The sequence below is a fragment of the Chelonia mydas genome, chromosome 16 (genome assembly GCF_015237465.2).
Source record: "Chelonia mydas isolate rCheMyd1 chromosome 16, rCheMyd1.pri.v2, whole genome shotgun sequence".
Classification (NCBI taxonomy): Eukaryota; Metazoa; Chordata; order Testudines; family Cheloniidae; genus Chelonia; species Chelonia mydas.
The window spans coordinates 16,926,615-16,945,213 of NC_057857.1; the positions used below are offsets into that span (position 1 = coordinate 16,926,615).

The window sequence follows — 18,599 nt, forward strand, 5'->3', positions numbered from 1 at the left end:
CATCATCACACTGCTCTCAAAACGATGGTGACAGCCCAAGATCTCAACTTGTGTCATAACAGAGAGGTGCATCAAAGCCTCATGACTCAGGCGTGAGGAAACCAGCATGCAGCTGTCAGAGCCAGCATGGAGCTGAACCTTTAAAACATCAGTCTGATTCTAAGCATCCCAATAACCGCCTTCCTTGAAGTCCTTGGAAAGCTATAAAAATAAATCCCACACTTGTTACATCCATTTAAAACCAAATTAAACCTCTGATGGGAGCAGAATCCTGCTTGGGAATGACAGCTTCCATGGATGTATATTTTTGGTTGGTGTCTTTTAACTTGCATTTTTTTTATTGACATTTTCATATTTTACCAGCATGCATTAACTTGAAAGCATTCAGCAGTTACTTCTAAGATATTGAGGGAAGGGAAATGGTTTATTGGATTTTTAAATCAGAGGCTAAAGCTTTTATTAATCAGCCATTAATAACAATCTTCGGGACAGCATAACAAAATCTGAGGTTGTAAATATGAAATATGCAAAACGGGCTATCACAACCACTGTGAACTAATCCCAGGATTTTACGAGAAGCACGTCGTGCATGGATTGCTTCCAGAAATCTGGGGGGAATCTCAAGTGGGGAGGTTTTCCTTCATTTTAACCTTGCTTGCACTAGGGAATTCTACCCCAAAAATCCCACTAAAAGCATCAGTAGAAGTCCTAGTGCAAATAAAGCTCCTGCGGGTGGATGTCTTAGGTTGCATGTACACTTTGAGCTGGGGGTCTGATTCTCAACTTGTGTAGACACTCATGCTAGCTCTCATCTGAGCTAGTACACTAAAAATAGGTCTTCAGAGACTCTGATCCCCATTAAACTAGCAGACTCTCCATCGAAGTCAATGGAGTTACACCAAGGGTAGAACTGTGGAGAGATCAGAGCACACGTTCCTGGCAGCTCAGTGACAGAGTTTGCATCCTGGGCTCACTCGGACTCTGCGAAGCAAAGTTCCTGCCAATCCACACCTCCAATTGCCTGCTGCAGCAATCTGTGATTTACGATTACAGGTCTTGCTCAGGGAATTTAATTGACCAGTGAACTTGTCCATTTATCCTGCTTTCTCCCAGAGTTATGAATCTTGGCAGCTGTAGTGTGCAGCCAGAAGACAGTAATTAGAATCTACATGGATCCCGGGGGTGGAAGAATTTCACATGAATCTCAAGAAGTTTGGATGTTCATGCTCCACTGATGAGTTCTCTTGAAATTTTGCATCAGCAGAAACAACAAATGTAGTGCATCCCAACGGTTAGCTGGGAAAAGAGCCTCCTTGGCTTTTTTCCTTTTCCATGATACTAGTTATTTGGTAGCATGCTCTGGGAGAACATTTTACATATGCATCCAGTGTAATATACTGCTCTGTTCCTAGACAACACACAGCTTCATTCACAGAGTAATTGATCTAAGGGAGAAATTCTCTGCCATGCAGAGTAATGTAGGCAGCATTTAAATCCTCAAAATAGGACGTAAGTGGTTTGTCGGCGTTGTCCCAACCCCTCTGCATAGGGAAGAATTTCATTCCCAAAAGATTCCAGACAAAGCTTGGTATCACAGAAGCAGTAGGGACTGATCCAAGGCACACTGAAATCAACATGAGCCTTTCCATTGGTGTCCATGGGCCCTTAGAGCGTAGAGCCCTGTTATAATTCCCAACCTCGTGTAGCTTTTGGCTGAAACTTTCAAAGCTGACTAATGGATTTGGATGCTCAAATACCCATTAAAATTAATTCAGGGAGTCAGGCATCCAACCCTCTTAGGCAGCTTTGTAAATCTCAGCCTTAGGATATACCAGAACAGGTAGATTTTAAGTGGTACAGTAAAAACACCCAAGAGAAAAACTGCATCTTCATTGCAAATATCTGCCAACTCTCGCCTGGATCTAAAAATACTCGCAGTGTAACGCACACAACAGGCTAATTGTGCAGGTATGAGTCACATCTCTCACCTTAGAAAGGGATGAAGTGACAGATGCTGCTTTGGCTGAGCAGTGAGTTACTATTTTTGCACTTCCTTTACAATGGGGATTTCTTAGAACTTCTTTCCTCCCATCCTTTAGATGACTGCACCATGGAAAGCCTTTGAGAAACCCTACAGGATTAGCTCTATCACTCTTCTTCTCACTGTTTCCCTTTCCCCTCCCACCTGCTTCTCTCCCCTCCCCCACCCACTGAGCTCACTTCCAAGGAATGACTCAAACAAGTTTGAGATCATTATCTTTCATCAGTGGTGCATTGTTTGTTTGTTTTTAAACCCCCTTCAAGATATGGCATTTAAAATGTATAAATTGTTACCATGGGTTGTTGAACTTCCACTTTGATGATATCTTCGTAGATATCATCGCCTTCATCTTCACAAGGGACGCAGTCGTAAATATCCTCCCCCAGATCATGTTCACTGAAAGGAACACAAGAGGATTTAGAAATACAGAGGATACATTCGCTATAGATTATGCAAGCAAGCTGCTGCATCCAGGAAAGAACGGGGGAGAGGGAAGAGGGAGATATCCCAAAAAAACTTTTATGTCCTCGTTTCTCTTTCCCATTTTGCATTAAGGAGGCACTTCTTTTTTGTATCAGCTACCACAGTACGATTTCACCTCCATGCCTCCCACTTGGATGCTGGAACGATGCAAAACACTTTGCGGTGTAAGCCCAGGGACCGTAGCCATCATCACACGGCAGCATGGACTAGTGGATAGGAAACTGGAGTGGGAGTCAGGAGCTCTGGGTTCTACTCTTGGCTCTGCCTTGGGCAGCTCACTTCTCTGTGCACTTTTATTTCCCTCCCCCGCTTTTATCTGTCTTCTCTATTAGATTGGGAGCTTTTCAGGGCAGGGACCATCTCTCTCGAAGCGTTTGCACTTTTAGCTGGGGCCTTTGGGCACTGCTGCAACACAGATGACACCTACGTGTCTGAGGTAAAACTCCACACCTGTAGTACGTCTAAGAGACCAGCCTATTTCAAACATCAAAAGAAACTGGGGCCCCTCCTGGCCTCAGACACTGCAGCTATTTACAGCACTTTGGCTGTTCTAAGCACTGGTTAGACATCACCCCTGGGAGGCTCACAGATTCATCGATTTCAAGAGCAGAAGGGACCATTGTGATCACCCAGTCTGACCTCCCAGGAGATGTCTACACTACACACTAAGCCTGGGCTCTGACTCAGGGTGGAGCCCAAGGCCCTCTTCTGTCCACACACAGATCAGTCTGACTCGGGTCAGCAAGCACTCAGGACCCTGCTAGGCAGGTGGGTCAGAGCCCAAGTCCCACCGTGACTGGGTTCCAAGCCCTGTCTCTTTGGAGTGTGGATGCAGCTCAAGCCACAGACCAAAGCCAGAAGGCCTGCATAGTACGGTATGGATGTGTTAGCATGACTGAGAGACCTGAGTTCAGCAATGGTAAACCCAGATTTACAATGCAGTGTGGACGCTCAAGCATAGGCTTGGAAACATCCGGCTTACAAGGCTGGGTCCCACAGACCTGGGCTTAGTGTGCAGCGTTGACATCCCCCCACAGGCTACAGCCAAGATCAGGGCCAAGATGCAGGGTACTATACAAACACCGAGTGAGAGTCCCTGCCCCGAAGAGCATTATTACCCCTGTTTTACATATGGGGAACCGACTGAGAGGTGAGGGGACACGCCCAAGGTCACACAGGGAATCAGTGGCAGAGCCAGCATTAGCCCTCAAGTCCCCCTCACACCCAGCCCTGTGCTCATTCCTCCAGAAAATGTTGCCTTCCAACGGGCTTGGGGGAAATGCACGCGGCTGACGAGGTATCTGAAAACACACACGTGCATCCAGTTGCTTCTTCGCTATGAGGCAGATGAAAGAAACAGGATCAATGTTCTTGACACTTGGTTACTCTTTCAGCTGACCCATGGTGTTGATGAACTGACAACACATGAAGCAACTGGCCATTTATTCCTATTCCACTTAGTAAACACGGGCTCAGACGCTGAGCTACTATCCATCAGCGTAGCTCGACTGCCCCGGATGGAGCTACGCCAACTTACACCAGCTGACGATCTCGCATTTTATCCAAAGCGCCAAATTCAGACCTGGGCCAGCTCCATTGGCTCCAACAGATTTGCCCCCATGTACACCAGGGATTAATCTGGCCCACAAAGGGGCCTGGAGCCATAGCTCATACACTCTTTACTGGTAGTATTGGCATTGTAACGGCGCTCAGGGGCCGCAAATAGGTCTGGGACCTGCCTGCAGTAGCTAATGTACAAACACACACAGACCCTGTTCTGAAGAGCTTAGAATCTAGACTTTAATCATTCACACACACACACACACACACACACACCCCCCCCGCAGAGAGAGAGTGACTGTGAGCAGCAGAAAAATAAATCTGTGTAGATTTTTTACAGTCTTATTTTTCAGTTGCTAAATATCTATTACTCTGACCATCTCTCCTATATGTCTCCTACCACACTTACACTCTGTTACCCACATTCCCAAAGCAGTTCATATCCCGAGGCATAATTATAAGTAGGCTTGGCATAATTAAGTTTTTATTTTTTTGTAAAATAATTTTGACGGATAACATCAGTGTTTATTTTTAAGCATTTTTAAATCAATTTACATTTTCACAATTGTGGGCATTTATTGGGGGCAGTGCGGGAGGGGGTCCAGATGATTATTGTTTTATGACAGTAGACACTGAAACTGAAAAAAAGTTAAAGCTTTATAGAACCGTTTAAACCCAAACTGTCAACATCACATATCAAAATATACATCGTAAATGTCCTTAAATCAAACTCTAACAAGTTCTCAAGCAGCATTTGTCTTTATTTGCCTATCTGTACATTTTGATCATCAGCAAAGGAAATACTTTGTCGTCAGCTTCTGTGTGTACAGGGAAATCGACTTTTACCAATAAAAAACTAATCCTTCCAAGCCTAATTAAAAGTGTTAACGGGCTTAATAAATTCTACAGGGTTAAAAACAGCACTGTGGCTCTGAGACCTTGAACTGTCAGATCAAGTTTACACTAACAGCTGTCTGAGCTGTTAACTTCCAAAAGGGTATCGGAACGGTGTTCTTCCCCTTTCTTTTAACTCAGAAATGCTTGTGGCGATCTTACAGCTGAAACACAAAGCTTTGTTTCTTGTAGCACAAGGGGAAATATTGCCACTCTGTGCCAATGCTTTCTTTAAACGCTGTGTGTGATAGAATCACACATCCTGTGTTCAAAGCTATGCTCTGGCAACCTTTGCTTCCACAAGTCATTGAAATGCCAGAGAAGATCCCTACACAGCCAGAGGAACAAGAGAAGGTTCAGGCAGAGGGGAGAGCAGCACACAAAGAGACTATATTTAAGCAACAGATCTTTATTGTTATTATTTTTATTAATATAATTATTATGGCAGTGCACAGATACTCTGATTGGGCCCCACTGTGCTGCTAGGTTCTGTGCTGACACAGATCCCAGATCTGGAGTCAGATCCATATGGACGTACTCCAGCATGTGCATGGGGCCTCACTGACTTTCATGGGACTCTGCACAAGTGCACAGGTCCAAAGGGGTGGATCCAACTGGGGAAACCCGGATGCAAGAGGAAGATGCAGAGATGATAGTCCTATTCAGATAGCCATTGCCCACTCCCATGATTTTACTGTGAGTATTGTGAGTTTTGGTGTGTTTCTTAAAGCCCCAGCTCCTGGAGTCATGTGATTACATGCAAATCTCAGCTTTCATTGTTACAGAGTGAGTTTCTACCTTGAAGGTTGCGAAAAAAGCTTGAAAAAACAACTCAAGTGCACCTTAAAGACTTATGGGGGGAAAAGCAGAAGGCAAATGAGAAGAAATCAAAGTTTTGTAAAAATCTCATAATTTTTATGCCAATCTCATGATTTTGAGCACTTGGGATTGGTGATATTGAACTAGAAACATGAAGTTGGCCTCAGCTTGATTTTAAACATATTTCTTTTATTTTACACACACACACATACAGTACATTGAAGATCAAAGAAACATGGGCTTTGGATTTACAGTGTTTGTTTCATTCAGTGGCTCAGTAAATCTAAAAGAGGCTAAATGCTGATCTCAGTTATTCGGATGTATTATTTATACTGAGGTAGCATATACCAGTCACTGATCTGCGCTGCCCTGTGCCAGTCACTGTACGAACATGGTAATACAAATAAAATAATAATGGTCCCTGGACTGAAGGGCTTGCAATCTAAGTAAATCCACCCTGCTTCTTTTAGGCTGCAGTAACAGAGTCCCCTGCACTAAGCTTGCTGTAAAATACCAGATTTGTGGGTAAAATGGTCTTTGACCTTCAATATCTTCCAAAGAGAAGAATCTGGATTGAACAATTGCTGAGTCCACCCCCCGAGCGATTTCTATCTTGTCTCTGTGCTAGGCAATGTATTTTTAGAAGCCTGGATTTGAATTATTTTCACTCTCCCTAGAAAAAATATAAACAACTCTCCAGGATGAAACTCAAAGCAAACTGCTGACTGACCCAGCCAAAGATGCTAACACATCAATGCAAAGGTAGCTAAGAGGCACACAGAATAATGTGATATTGTGCAGGATCATAGTTGACTGAGAGGCCTGCTTTCAGAAAAGCTTTGAAGAGGGCAAACAAACATTCTTAGCTGTGTGAAGTACATCTCCTTCTGCCAGAAACTGAAGGGAGCATGTAGAGAGGAACCAAATACTGTAGGCTCAGCAAAAGTCCCAATGCCTTGCAACACAGAAGGAGAGAATAAGATAGACACAAAATTCAACTCAGGATCAGGGCTGGCAAGATAACAAGACTGAAAATATTTGCAAAAGTGGGTTTTATTTCTCTTTTACATGCCATTATTTCCATTTCTAAATAGAGATGTAGTCAATAAAAGTACATTCTTCAATAAACGCACCAGTGTGCTGTATCAACTCTGTTCCTACAGAACGCTACGTCGTGGCTGCCGTAATACCCACTAATAGCGGTGATCCATCTTCCCTTTTTCTAAGCGTCGTCGCTGAAGTTATTATCTGTCCCAATATTTGTATTCTGAGCTCTTCCCCTCAGCCAGAGCGATTACCTCCAGATTCCCAATTTATCTTCCATTCCAGCAGGCACCCATTAGATTTCTAGCCGCACTGCCATACATCATTCTGGTGGCTGGAAAGTCATTAGGAAGCTTATGGTTGAGTTAATATCGCACCTGCTGTTCCTTCTATCAGCCAGCAGGACGACGGACTGGCTGACCAAGACAAAAGAGCCATGTGTGAAGCCCCCGAACGTTGCCAGCCCAGCACCCACAGCTACTGCCCCACCATGACGAAGTCTCGGGGCTCAGCACCAGGGCATCGTTCTGTTTCCAGCTCCTGCACTGCAACTGGCTTCCCTGCGTCCTCACTCTAACATGCATCCTGACCACAGGGAACGACTGGAGCAAAACCAACACTGTAGATCAAATGTCTCCTGGTCACGTGGGCCCAAACTGTAGAGAGACAGACTGATAGTCTTCCGGCCTCATGAGGCCCAGCTCAGTAACACATAGAGCTTTAAATGATGGGAAGTCTCTATGCTGGTGACAAGAGATCTGCCAGTCTGCTGCCAAAGCCCCCAAGGATAAACAGAAGAGTCAGCGTCATTAACTTTCTCTTGATAGATGACGTGGGGCCGCTCTTTATCCCTTAAGAGTTTTTCTTGACAGCCCTGTACGATCCTGATGTTAGGTAGAGAAATAGAACAAGGCAAGCAACAACCAGGGTGTCACCACCAAGGGCACAGGTTGTGTGAAGCAGACAAAATGAGGAAGAAAGACCTTCACTGCAGCTAACATTGGACAACCTGCTATACAAACCCCCCTGCCACCCAGCTCCACTCTCCAGCTACCAGCATTTAACTCCTAGCTCTCCAGGTCGAGGATTAAGCTCTCCCATTTATAAAGGCCCAGGAGTAACCCACAACCACATGAATGAGTGGGGCAGCCTTCCTGAGTCAAAGGTTGGCTGAAAGTCACAGATGGCTTAATGTCCAAGGTGCTGAGTACCCACATCACTCACTGAAGTCACAGATGGCTTAATGTCCAAGGTGCTGAGTACCCACGTCACCCACTGAAGTCACAGATGGCTTAATGTCCAAGGTGCTGAATAATGAAGTCATAGGGAGATGCTGGTGCTCAGCACCTTTGAAAGCCAGGCCAAGGTTTCATGAGAAATCCATGTGGCAGTGTACACCAAATGAAAACAGAAGGGGGTGGAACTTCAGGGTTGTTGTTTTGTTTGTTTTTTAAAGTAATTTTACATGTGTTTTGTCCACCACCAGGAGCTGAAACCAGGCCTTCAAGCACTAAAATAAAAGCATGAGTCTCTACCATTTGGCCTAAAGGAGTCATTCTTCTAGGTGGCAGCAGTAGCAGGCTCCCATCCTCCGCGGACCAGCCACTAAGCGTAGGACGCTGAATACAGAATGAACAGTGATTCACATGACATGTTTCACACAACAGTCTAAATATCACATGGGGTGCATTAGGCAGAATCCTATTAGCGTAAAAGTTGATTCTGTAATCTATTTTCACAGAGGGTTTGACTCTTCCATCCCCACATTCATTCCAGCATATTTCTCCCTGAGTTTCCCCTCGTTTCCTCTTTAACCCTCTGAATCAGCTTCTTGAGAAGGGTCCCACCATTGACCATAAGCACCCTGCTGGCAGCAAAGGGCTTTTACAGCCACTGACTAGCAGCAACGTCATTAGGACTAGATTGCCCCCACAGGCACAGTGGCTCAAGAACTCCAATGCACAGAGGCTCAGAATTCCCCCTTCCGGCCTCCTCCATTCAGCCCATCTCTCTCAGTGTTAAGGGATGCTGCCAAGTCTGACAGGCCCTCCCTCAAACTAAGACTGGGGTCTTGCACTGGAATTATGCTCCCAATATCAAAGTGCAAAGCATTTTCTAAGTGACGGGCTGCAACAGCCTTAATATACAACAGCCCTGGAGTCGGCACAAACACAGAGAAACACAAGCACCAGTTAGATGAATCCATACTGGGGCTGAAACATCTGAATTTAAGGGACAAGGGAGCATTGCTAATTCCCACTAAGAACCAGGAGAGACACTAACAATGACAGAATTGTGGTGGGAGCAGCTGAGAGTCATGCATGTAGCTGTTACTCACACAAGCAGTCTCATTGATAACAGTGATTAACATGATTAAGAGCTCCAGAACGGTCCATTAACACCTCAACAGGAATTCTGTTTGCTTATTTTGACACCTGTGGCTTTTTACCCTTAATCACTAAAGCTCCTGGTTCCTGATGCAGTGCAGCAGGTAGTAAAAGCGAAGGATGATCCTGTGGCTAGAGGAGATCAGCAATAAGAACACTGGGTTCTGTTCCCAGCTCTGCAACAGACTTACTGTGTGACCTTTGGCAAGTTTTTTAACCTCTTTGTGCCTCAATTTCCTTGTCTGTAGAAAGGGGACGACAATACCCACATCACAGGAGAGATGGTGGGAAGCGATTCAAATCTGTCATTTAAGACAGATCTGTGAATACGAGGTTCTAGAGAATCGCCAATCAGCAAGCAGTGCTGATATTACAATAATGAAGTCTCAGGACCTTATTTACTAAAGCATGTTCCTTTTAAACCTTTGCTGAGAAGTGGAGAGGGACTGCTATTCTTGTGGTGAACTATCAGACGTGTAGATCAGACAATCTCCCAGGACAGACTGTAGGTTGTAGAATCTTTCTGCTTTGTATATTACTGTTGACATCAGTTCTTTTCGCATATTGATTTTCATCGATCTTTGCGAGTCATGTGCCCCAGTTGGAAATAGACAACTATTAAAAAAATACATCAAGAGGATTTTAGTCTGTAGCAACTTAATAACACAGCATCACTGTGACAATGAACAATGGCCAGATGCTCAGATGGCATAAATAGTATCATTCCATTGATTCAGTCAGAGATGTGCAATGTTAAGCCAGCTGAGGATCTGGGGTAACATTTTGAAGAGAGCCTCATTCCTATTTTCAAAAGTGATTTAAGACCATAGGATCCTAAGTCTCATTGAAATTGGGTTCAGGCTCCTAAGGGCCTGTGACAGTTCTCGGGGCACCCAGGACTCAGAGTCACATTGTTATCCCCTGCCTCCAGTGTGAAGGTATCTTGCCTGTGTGGGTGTCAGCTCCCTAACTCCACCAGCCTTCCAGCCGCTCTCCTCTGGGCTATGCCAGCCCAGTTTCCACCTTGCAGGTTACCAGGAGGTGTACCCCAGTCCCGGAGTCCCTTTGAAGCTTTCCCCTGGGATACCCAGCACCTAACACTGGCTACTCACAGAAAATCCAAATCCTCTGCTCCCAAAGGAGCCGTGTACTGCAGATTACCAGTTTCACCTTAAACTGTGAAATGCACGGCACTTGTGAGCACTTCTAATAAACAAAAATAGGTTCATTTAAGAAAGAATAGCGATTTAGCTAGAAACAAGAGAGTGTGGTGGGAACAAATGGGAATAATACAAAACAAAATACAAACCTGGATCTGCGCTTATTAATAGTTACCTTTTCTATCTAATAAAGCAGGTTTTCCCCAAAGTTGTATCTGTTGCAGAGCTGGCTGGTTTCACAAGAACCAGGATCCAAACATTCATGAAAGCACTTGCACTCCACAAGGGGTTTCCTCAGTGACTAGATACCAAGTGTTTCTCCCTCCTCTGTCTCATACTGAAACAGCCTTTTGCTTCTATTCATAGACAGCACCAGCTCCTGTCTTGTTGTAATGTTCCTTTTTACACCTTCAAGTGGTTTCGATTGTCTGCAGTTGCTGCTGATGGTTTTCCATTAAAAGTCTTGGGACTGAGCAAGGCTAAACAATTCAGCCGTGCATTACATCACCGGTTAAATGGGGTGGAGTTGTGGGGGGAGGGTGATAATTCCCCCTATGGGCCATCACCAAGACACATTATTTCCTGGTAACTAATTTTTTACTCCAAATCCATAAAGCATCCTTTCAATATCAATACATTATTCCTTAAATGTTACATAAATATACATACATCGCACAATGATTATGAATCTTGAGAAGTTACAAGCTTTCCATATATACCTTACATGTTATTCTTCACAGATAAATATGCTGTAAGATGTGTTTGGTGTAGTGACCGAGGTGAGAGTTGTTTGCAAAGAATTGGGGCTCCTTTGCTAAGGAGCCTCTGTGTCAAGGGACCTAACTCACTTTTGAAAATAGGACAAAAACTCCACCCGTGGTTTTGAAAATTTTACCCCGGTCTATAGAGAATGATCTCCTTGCCGAAGGATTTTTGAGTCACCTTATAAAAGTGTATAGTAGCAATATCATTCTCTATTCTACAAGATACAGTTCTCTGGACTATAAAATGTGTTTTTAAAAAACCCCGGAGAGAGGTTATAACTTTCTATTAAATTCTACTGGACTTTTCATAAAGCTGTGGCATCGCTACTTGGTATCTGGGGACGCGAACAGAAGGATCTCACAGATACTGTGTCCAGGTTTAGCATTTGTCAAAGCAGCTGATTGCAAATATATGTTTGGAGAAAGATGCTGTATACAAAGGAAACAGAAGTTGAAACGGACGACTCTTTGGAGGGACATTCTTGGATAATGTAGGGCCAAAATTTCAGGTGTTTAACAATTTTTAAAAAGTTGTATAAAATCTACTATTAGTAGAAACATTTTAAGAGGAGTTTTAAAAAAACCTGAATGAATTATTTCTTTGTTCCTTCTGCAGTCCTAGCAATCCACACATCACGGTGTTGTGGCAGAGCAGTCACTACTGCCAGCCCTAGTTGTTCTACAATCATGAGACTGGTTTAAAAATCATTATTTAAACCAGATCTTTATTTGCCTTGCTTTGGGAGCCTTTAGCAGTCACTTTTTCCACGCTTTTCTCTGCAACCATCAGAGCTAGAAACTGACTGTTTTTAAATAAAAGCTGAGATTCTCATGTAATCCCCTGACTCCAGGAGCTGGGTCTTTAAGAAACCCCCAAATATTGCAAGACTCATCACAAGAGCTATCAGCAATGTACACAGAAACGAAAAAGTAAAACTGACTAGAAAGAAGTGTGGCTTTCCACAATATTCACCCCAGTCCAGTAGCCCCAAACTATGCATTCCACAGCGTCTCTCCCTTCTCAGCTAAGTGTTTCACAGAGACATGGGATCTGAGCAATGATGCTGCAGGGATTGCTTCATCGTATGCACTTGACAGAGAGTCCAACCCTGCTTCTGTTGAAGCTGGGGCAAACCACTGACACCAATGGCACCTGTATGAGGTGCGCTCCCCTGATAGAAACATTCGCACCTTTCACTGCATGTGGCTGCCTGTATGGGCTGGAGGGAGGCACCAACTTATCCAGTGTGGTCATATATCATGGTGGAAAGGCGAGGAGAGAACCAGAGGCGGTACCACTTCCCTGCTTAACCTCTGCCTGCCTGTTACAACTGGTAACATCAGGATACAGGCTAACAGGCAAGGGGGAGGGGCGTAAAAGGGGAATTCTACATTTTTGTTTCAGGGCAGTGACCCAGGTGCAGCATGGGGGACTGTGCTGTGAGTGCTCGTTTCTGGCTTTGAAGAGGCTTCTCGTTAGCCTGGCTGTTTGCAGCGTTGTGAATACTTGCACGGAGGGGTCAATTTGTCAGGAATATAAAGCTCAGTCAATAACTGACTGTCCTGCTATTTTCCTGCCTCAAATCTGCTTGTGAAGGAAACTTTTTTGTGGGGGGAGGGCTTTGAGTGATCTTTCCTGGCTAAGCAAGAGCTATAGGATTGCACAGTAATTGCTAGAGAATCCGATTGGTTTCACCCATATTACATTCAGCAGCGCCGCTCCCGTTACGAGTCTCACACAACACCCACTGTGTTTGCACGGGTATATCCAAATCCTTCCCACGGGACAATATGCTTTTCTGAGACAAAGCAAAGTCTGTCGGCAAATCTGTCCCTGGTGTGAGTGCATGAACCTCACTGGAGTTACACCCAGGGTGAACATGCCCCCAAACCAAACCAAACAAAGATTAGCTGCCAAACAGTCAGGATCCAGGGTCACTTTCTCGGAAAGTCTTTTAATGCTTTCCAGTGTCCTGAGGAAGTCAACTGTGCCCAACACACCAACACGACTATGTTTAAAGGAGGGGAAATAGTAACAGGTACTATACATTTTAATGCCTCGAGCAAAACCACATTTAGGGCTCCTTCCTCTGTGTGTGCGTGCGCACATGTGTGCGTGTGCGCGCACGTGCCTGCATGTATAAAAAACGGACCATAAAATATCCCAAATGACAAGCTGAAATGTGCTGTTCTGGCCACAGGCCCTTTTTATGCTGGGAGATGTAAAACGATCAGTAAAATTGTTACTAGGAAACCAAAACGGACATTCTGCCCAGGGTACATCATACGTCATTGTCAATTGGCAGGGGGGTGGATGGGGAAGTAAGGCGGGGTTGAGGGAGAGGAGCCATGCAGAGCAAATTGCAGTGTCACTAAAAGCAGAGAACCCAATGAGCCCCTCCACTGCGAGGCTGTAGGTAGCTGATGGGCTGACTGGAGCATGTACGCTTCCACTTAACAATCACCCCCCTTTCCTTCCTTAATTCGAGCGGTCCCCAAGAAAATCACAGCGTTCCATGATCCTGTGAAGTGCTGAGCATCTTCCAGCATCAGACTCACTTTCCAGTGGTCCCCACTTGTCAAGGCTGGGGAAGGCCAAACCACCGGGTCTGCAGTAACCGCTGCGTTCTGGATTGTGGGTACAAGTTGCGGAACGCGTGCCCAAAAGCGATTCCTCTCCCCGGTCTGCTCTTTCCGCAGCATCAGGGAGCCGGCTCCTCATACGTTTCCACTCAATGGCCAAAGGGAGAGAGGAGACAGGTGCAGCTGGGAAGCGCCATTCGCACGCTGTCAACGCCTGCATGGCGCAAGCCTAGGAAGAACTAATGCACTGGGGTGATCGAGTCAGTCAGAAGCGTGACTAACTTGGGCTGGGATGTTGGCACCCAAATCCTACTGAAATTCAGTGGGAGCTGGGCAGCTAACTTCCTTAGGCTCCTTGCAAAATCCCAGCCGTAAAGCTCCAAAAAAGAATTTTATTGAGGAGGATAGGAGAAGAGACACAAAGCACCGGCCCCCAATCCAACTCCCTCAAGCTCCTTTCATATCCGTCCTCCACTCTCCTTTTCATGCCTTCGTCCGTGCTACCCCTTACGCTCTACCCGCTCCTTTTGCACCTTTCCTTCCTTCAGATCTTTGCACTGTTTGGTGCTCTGACCATCACCTGCCCCACTGATTTAAGGAGTCAGAACGGAATGATCCGTCCGGCTGTCGCCCTTATTCACACATACAGTTCCGTTGACTTCAATGAGATTCTCATATGAATAACGGGCACCCCGATTGCAAACTCGGTGTCTCAGGGACCATGCCTGCCTCTGCACCTTGTAATGGACCCAAAACAAAGGGACCACTCAGAAAACCATAATTAGTGATAACAAGCCAAGCAGAGTGCCAGCTTCCCCCTAACGCCCTGCTATTCCAAGCTCTAGCCTCACGTAAGCAGGGGCTGACGGGAAACAAGTGCCCCGCAGGAATTAGATTTAGAGCAACAAACTCACCTCAGATTGGTCTCAGTGAACACACACACCAGAGGTGGCCACACCGCGGCTCTTTCACAGTTCAAATGCGACTCCTGGAGCCTCCCCCATGACCCCTCCCCCACAGAAGCCGACTCCGTGGATGCTCCGGGGCTGGGGCGCCCGGGGGGAAAAATGGTGGGTGCCCCCATCAACTCCCCGCCTCCCTCCCCATGCCTCCTGCCCACGGCGACTGAGGACTCGGCGTGCTGGGGAGAGGGGGCAGAATGGGGCAGGAAGAGGTGGGGTGGGAGTGGAGCAGGGGTGGGAAGAGGTGGGGTGGGGCGTTGGAGGAAGGGGTGGAGTGGGGGCAGGGCCTGAGGCAGAGCTGGGGGTCGAGCACCCCCCAGCACTTTGGAAAGTCACATCTGTGTCCCCTCCCCGGCCCCAATCTTCGGCTACCAAACTGGGGGAGGGAGGTTGTGGCTTCTGCTCTGCTGCAGGGTGGGGGGCTAGGGACTTCTGCCCAGCGGGGCGGGGGGGTCCTCAGGGCTTTAGCCTTGGGGGGGGTGGAGGGGATGCCACAGCTTGGGGCTTCAGCCAGGTGTGCCCCACGCCCCCGCTCCACAGAGATGAAGCCTCGAGCCCCAGCAAGCACCACCCTGTGGGGCACGTTGTGAGTGTCTGGAGCCTCTCAAACTTATGAAGATTATTGTATGTGGCTCAGAGGGTCAGTAAGTTTGGCCACCTAAATGCAGGGTTAGTGAGACAATGCACTCTGCCACCAAACCCATAGCACTTGTACTGGGGAACAGTGGCTCTCCCTCCAAGGTATGATTTTTAGGTTCCAGCAGCTTTGACAATGTCCCTTGAAGCTTTTTAATTAGGGGAGAGGCATTTTCAATGTCTGTGTCCTTAAAGGGCAGCAGCTTAACTGCATGTAGCTATTTTTATTGATTTATAGGAGGGTCTGAATTGCAAAGTTCAGATCCAGATTCACGCTTCCCCCAATTCGAGGGGTGTCCGAGCTCAGCAATCAGGCTCATTTACAGGGAGGGACTAAACACAGAATTTGGTTGTGCATCTGACCTTCAATATCCAGGTGTCAGATCTTAGGCCCATCTGATCAGAGAAGCTGCACTGGGGGCACCAGACAGGGCACCAAGAATACCTGCGTTCTCTGTGACTTTGGGCAAGTCACTTCACCTCTGTGCCTCTGTTCCCACTGGTGTCTGTTTAGATTGTAAGTTCTTTGGGGGCAGAGACTCTCTCTCTCGCTCTGTGTTTTCACAGTCACTAGCCCAATGGGGCCCTCGATCTCAACTGCTGCCTCTAGGGCGCTGCTGTAATATTCATAATAATCTTGAATTTTAAAAATAGACAAAAATTAAGCACTGTCTTTACAGTGCACAAGAGCAAAACCATATTATGCTGGTACGCGAACATACGACAGTAACTACCAGCAGAGCGGCGGCTGGTTTGTCTGATTTATTTGGAATCTGGCCACGCAGCCACTATGAAGTGGGTTTTTGAAGTCTTAGGGGTTGTCTAGATGGAGAGCCAGGACATGGCAAGCCAGGGTGTGAACCTAGAGCGCACTAGCCTGCCATGCAGTCACTTACTATCCCCCATTTCAAAGAGCAGTAGGTCAAAGTGCCCTGTGGCACTATGCACTGTAGCAGGATCCACACACACGTGCACAGCAAGCTACCGAGCTGTAGATTCACCCCCTGGTTTGCCGCCCTCTAACTCGCTGGGTAGACAACGCCTTATAGGTTTATAGAAGGAATAAGAGTGGTACCCTGAGGACGGGGCCTGATCCAAAGCTCAGTATCCTACGGGCTTTCAGTCGGTCCCCTCTGGCGTTCAAGTATGGCTGAGCCCCTTGTGAAGATAAATGAGTCACAGGCTAAGGCTGTGTCTACACTGCCACTTTCAGCACTAAAACTTTTGTTGTTCAGGGGTGTGAAAAAACACCCCCCTAAGTGACAAAAGTTTTAGCACTGAAAAGCGCCAGTGCAGACAGCACTTTATCGCTGTGCTTCCAGGGATAACGCCACCACCGCTTGTTAGGGGTGTTGTGTTTTTTTTTTTTAAATCACCGGGAGAGCTCTTCCCCGGCGATAAAGCGTGTCTATACTGCCCACATCACAGCGCTGCTGCGGCCGTGCTGTAACACGGGTAGTGTAGACATACCCTTAGCCTGGCCCCTGGTGGAGACTAGATCACTTCAAAACCACACCAGTGTTTGCACCTCCCTACACCACGTCCGCTCTCTGCTGATGAAAGGTCCAGAACTAACATGAAGGACAAAAGAGTTTCAAAGCAAAGACAGGCCTCAACCAAAACCCAACACCTAGAGCTTTGGTGTCTTCAAAATCCCTAGGAGAATTTCATAGCATAAGCCCATCTCTAGTTACTAGTTCAAAATAGATTTGTGGAAGTGCCTGAGAAAGCTGCCCAGCATCTGGCTGGTTCTAGCCAGCCCCAGTAATCCTGCATTTTCTCACTCACTCTCTGCATTTTATTTTATTTTTTGTTATTAATAGAGATTTCATCTGACTACTATCTCATTCATGGTCTCTCTCTAGCAAATAGGGACAAGGAGCCCTATATATTAACAACACAGCTGGCATGCTCAGTTTTTAGGAGGAGGGGGTTAAAGGTGTGTGGAGTCTTCTGACCCGATCTCATGGAGTTTTAATGAGCCAGAAATCATCTGAAGTTAGGCCCATGTCTGGAGGTAGCAACAGCCATATTTTCTAATCTGTTCTATTCAGCATCTTTTACCATGCCCCGTCAAACGTGGAATCTGAGAATCTCAAAGCGACCCAAATGGCAACAATAAAATGCACTCTGAGGGATGGCACCAGGAGGACACACATAAGTGGTGATGGAGAAGAAAGGACGTGTTTACAATTTCTGTGTCTATTCAGCCTCGGAAAACCCAGGCAGGTAATTTCAGACTGACGGGTGTGTGGTTTTTCTAATGCAAGCAGATGGATGGGCAAGAAGAAGGCTGCTCATTTATCAGCTCACCTTGGGGTTTCTTTTTAGATGCACTTTTCTAAAAAATCTGCTGATCACTCCATTATCTTGGGAGATGTAACCAAGAAGCTCTGATGACAGCAGCAAGGAAAAATCAACAACCTTTGAAAGAGACTCTTCAGGGTAAGAAGGCCTATTGGCAAAGGCAGATCCCAGCAGAGCTGCATGAGTGGGGAATTATGGGTCCAAACATGCCTCAACTGTGGACAAGGCTTTAGTCAGGCAACCAACGTTAGCTCTCTGCTGATCTCACGGTTCCACGGGTAGCAACATGTCCTGTAGCACTTAGTAATGAAAATCCTGCAGGCAATTCCTCCTCAGACAGATTGGAGAGAGACAAAAGACATGCATCAAATACACACAGATGTGAAAAGGGAGGGAGGGAGGGAGGTGGTTTTGTGTTGTATCAACAATTCCACTACTGGGAAACTAACTTTCATGTTAGCAAAGCCTCAGCCCAGGTGCCAGTGCCGAACAGTGTATTACTATTACTATTTGTATTATCACCGTGTCTAGAAGTCCTAGTAATGGGCCAGAACCCCACTGTGCTAGGCACTGTACAAACACAGAACACAAAGACAGTCAGTCACTGCCCCAACGAGTTACAATCTCAGGAGTGGGTAGGCTGGATTATCACTCCCCGCCCCTGAAACTGGGAGTTAAACTGTGCTTCCTTAGGACAATACAAGCTTGCATCTTTGCCTACTACGCTATGAATCAAAGACAAGTGTCACATTTATTCAACAAAGGAGGAATACACATGACATTAGGACAAAAATCAGGACACATGAGGGACGTTTGAAGTATACTTAGTCAATTCACACATGGTCAAACCCAAAGGGGGAAAAGAGCAGCCCAATGATAGGCATCTTTGAAAAGTTTAATTAAAACCCAACTCCTTTTCACAGGAGACACGTTGCAAATCATCTAACACTGTCACGTAA

At 46.1% G+C, this 18,599-nt stretch overlaps 1 protein-coding gene across 6 annotated transcripts in view; it reads right to left on the reverse strand.

Annotated features, from left to right (window-relative positions):
- The window catches only part of VAV2 (vav guanine nucleotide exchange factor 2), a 309,428-nt gene that overhangs the window by 59,982 nt on the left and 230,847 nt on the right, over window positions 1–18,599 (reverse strand). For all 6 annotated transcript variants that reach the window (XM_037879836.2, XM_037879838.2, XM_037879837.2 and 3 more), the window contains exon 5: window positions 2,335–2,437. In XM_037879836.2, coding sequence (XP_037735764.1) covers window positions 2,335–2,437 — 103 coding nt within the window. The remainder of the gene's footprint in view (window positions 1–2,334; window positions 2,438–18,599) is intronic.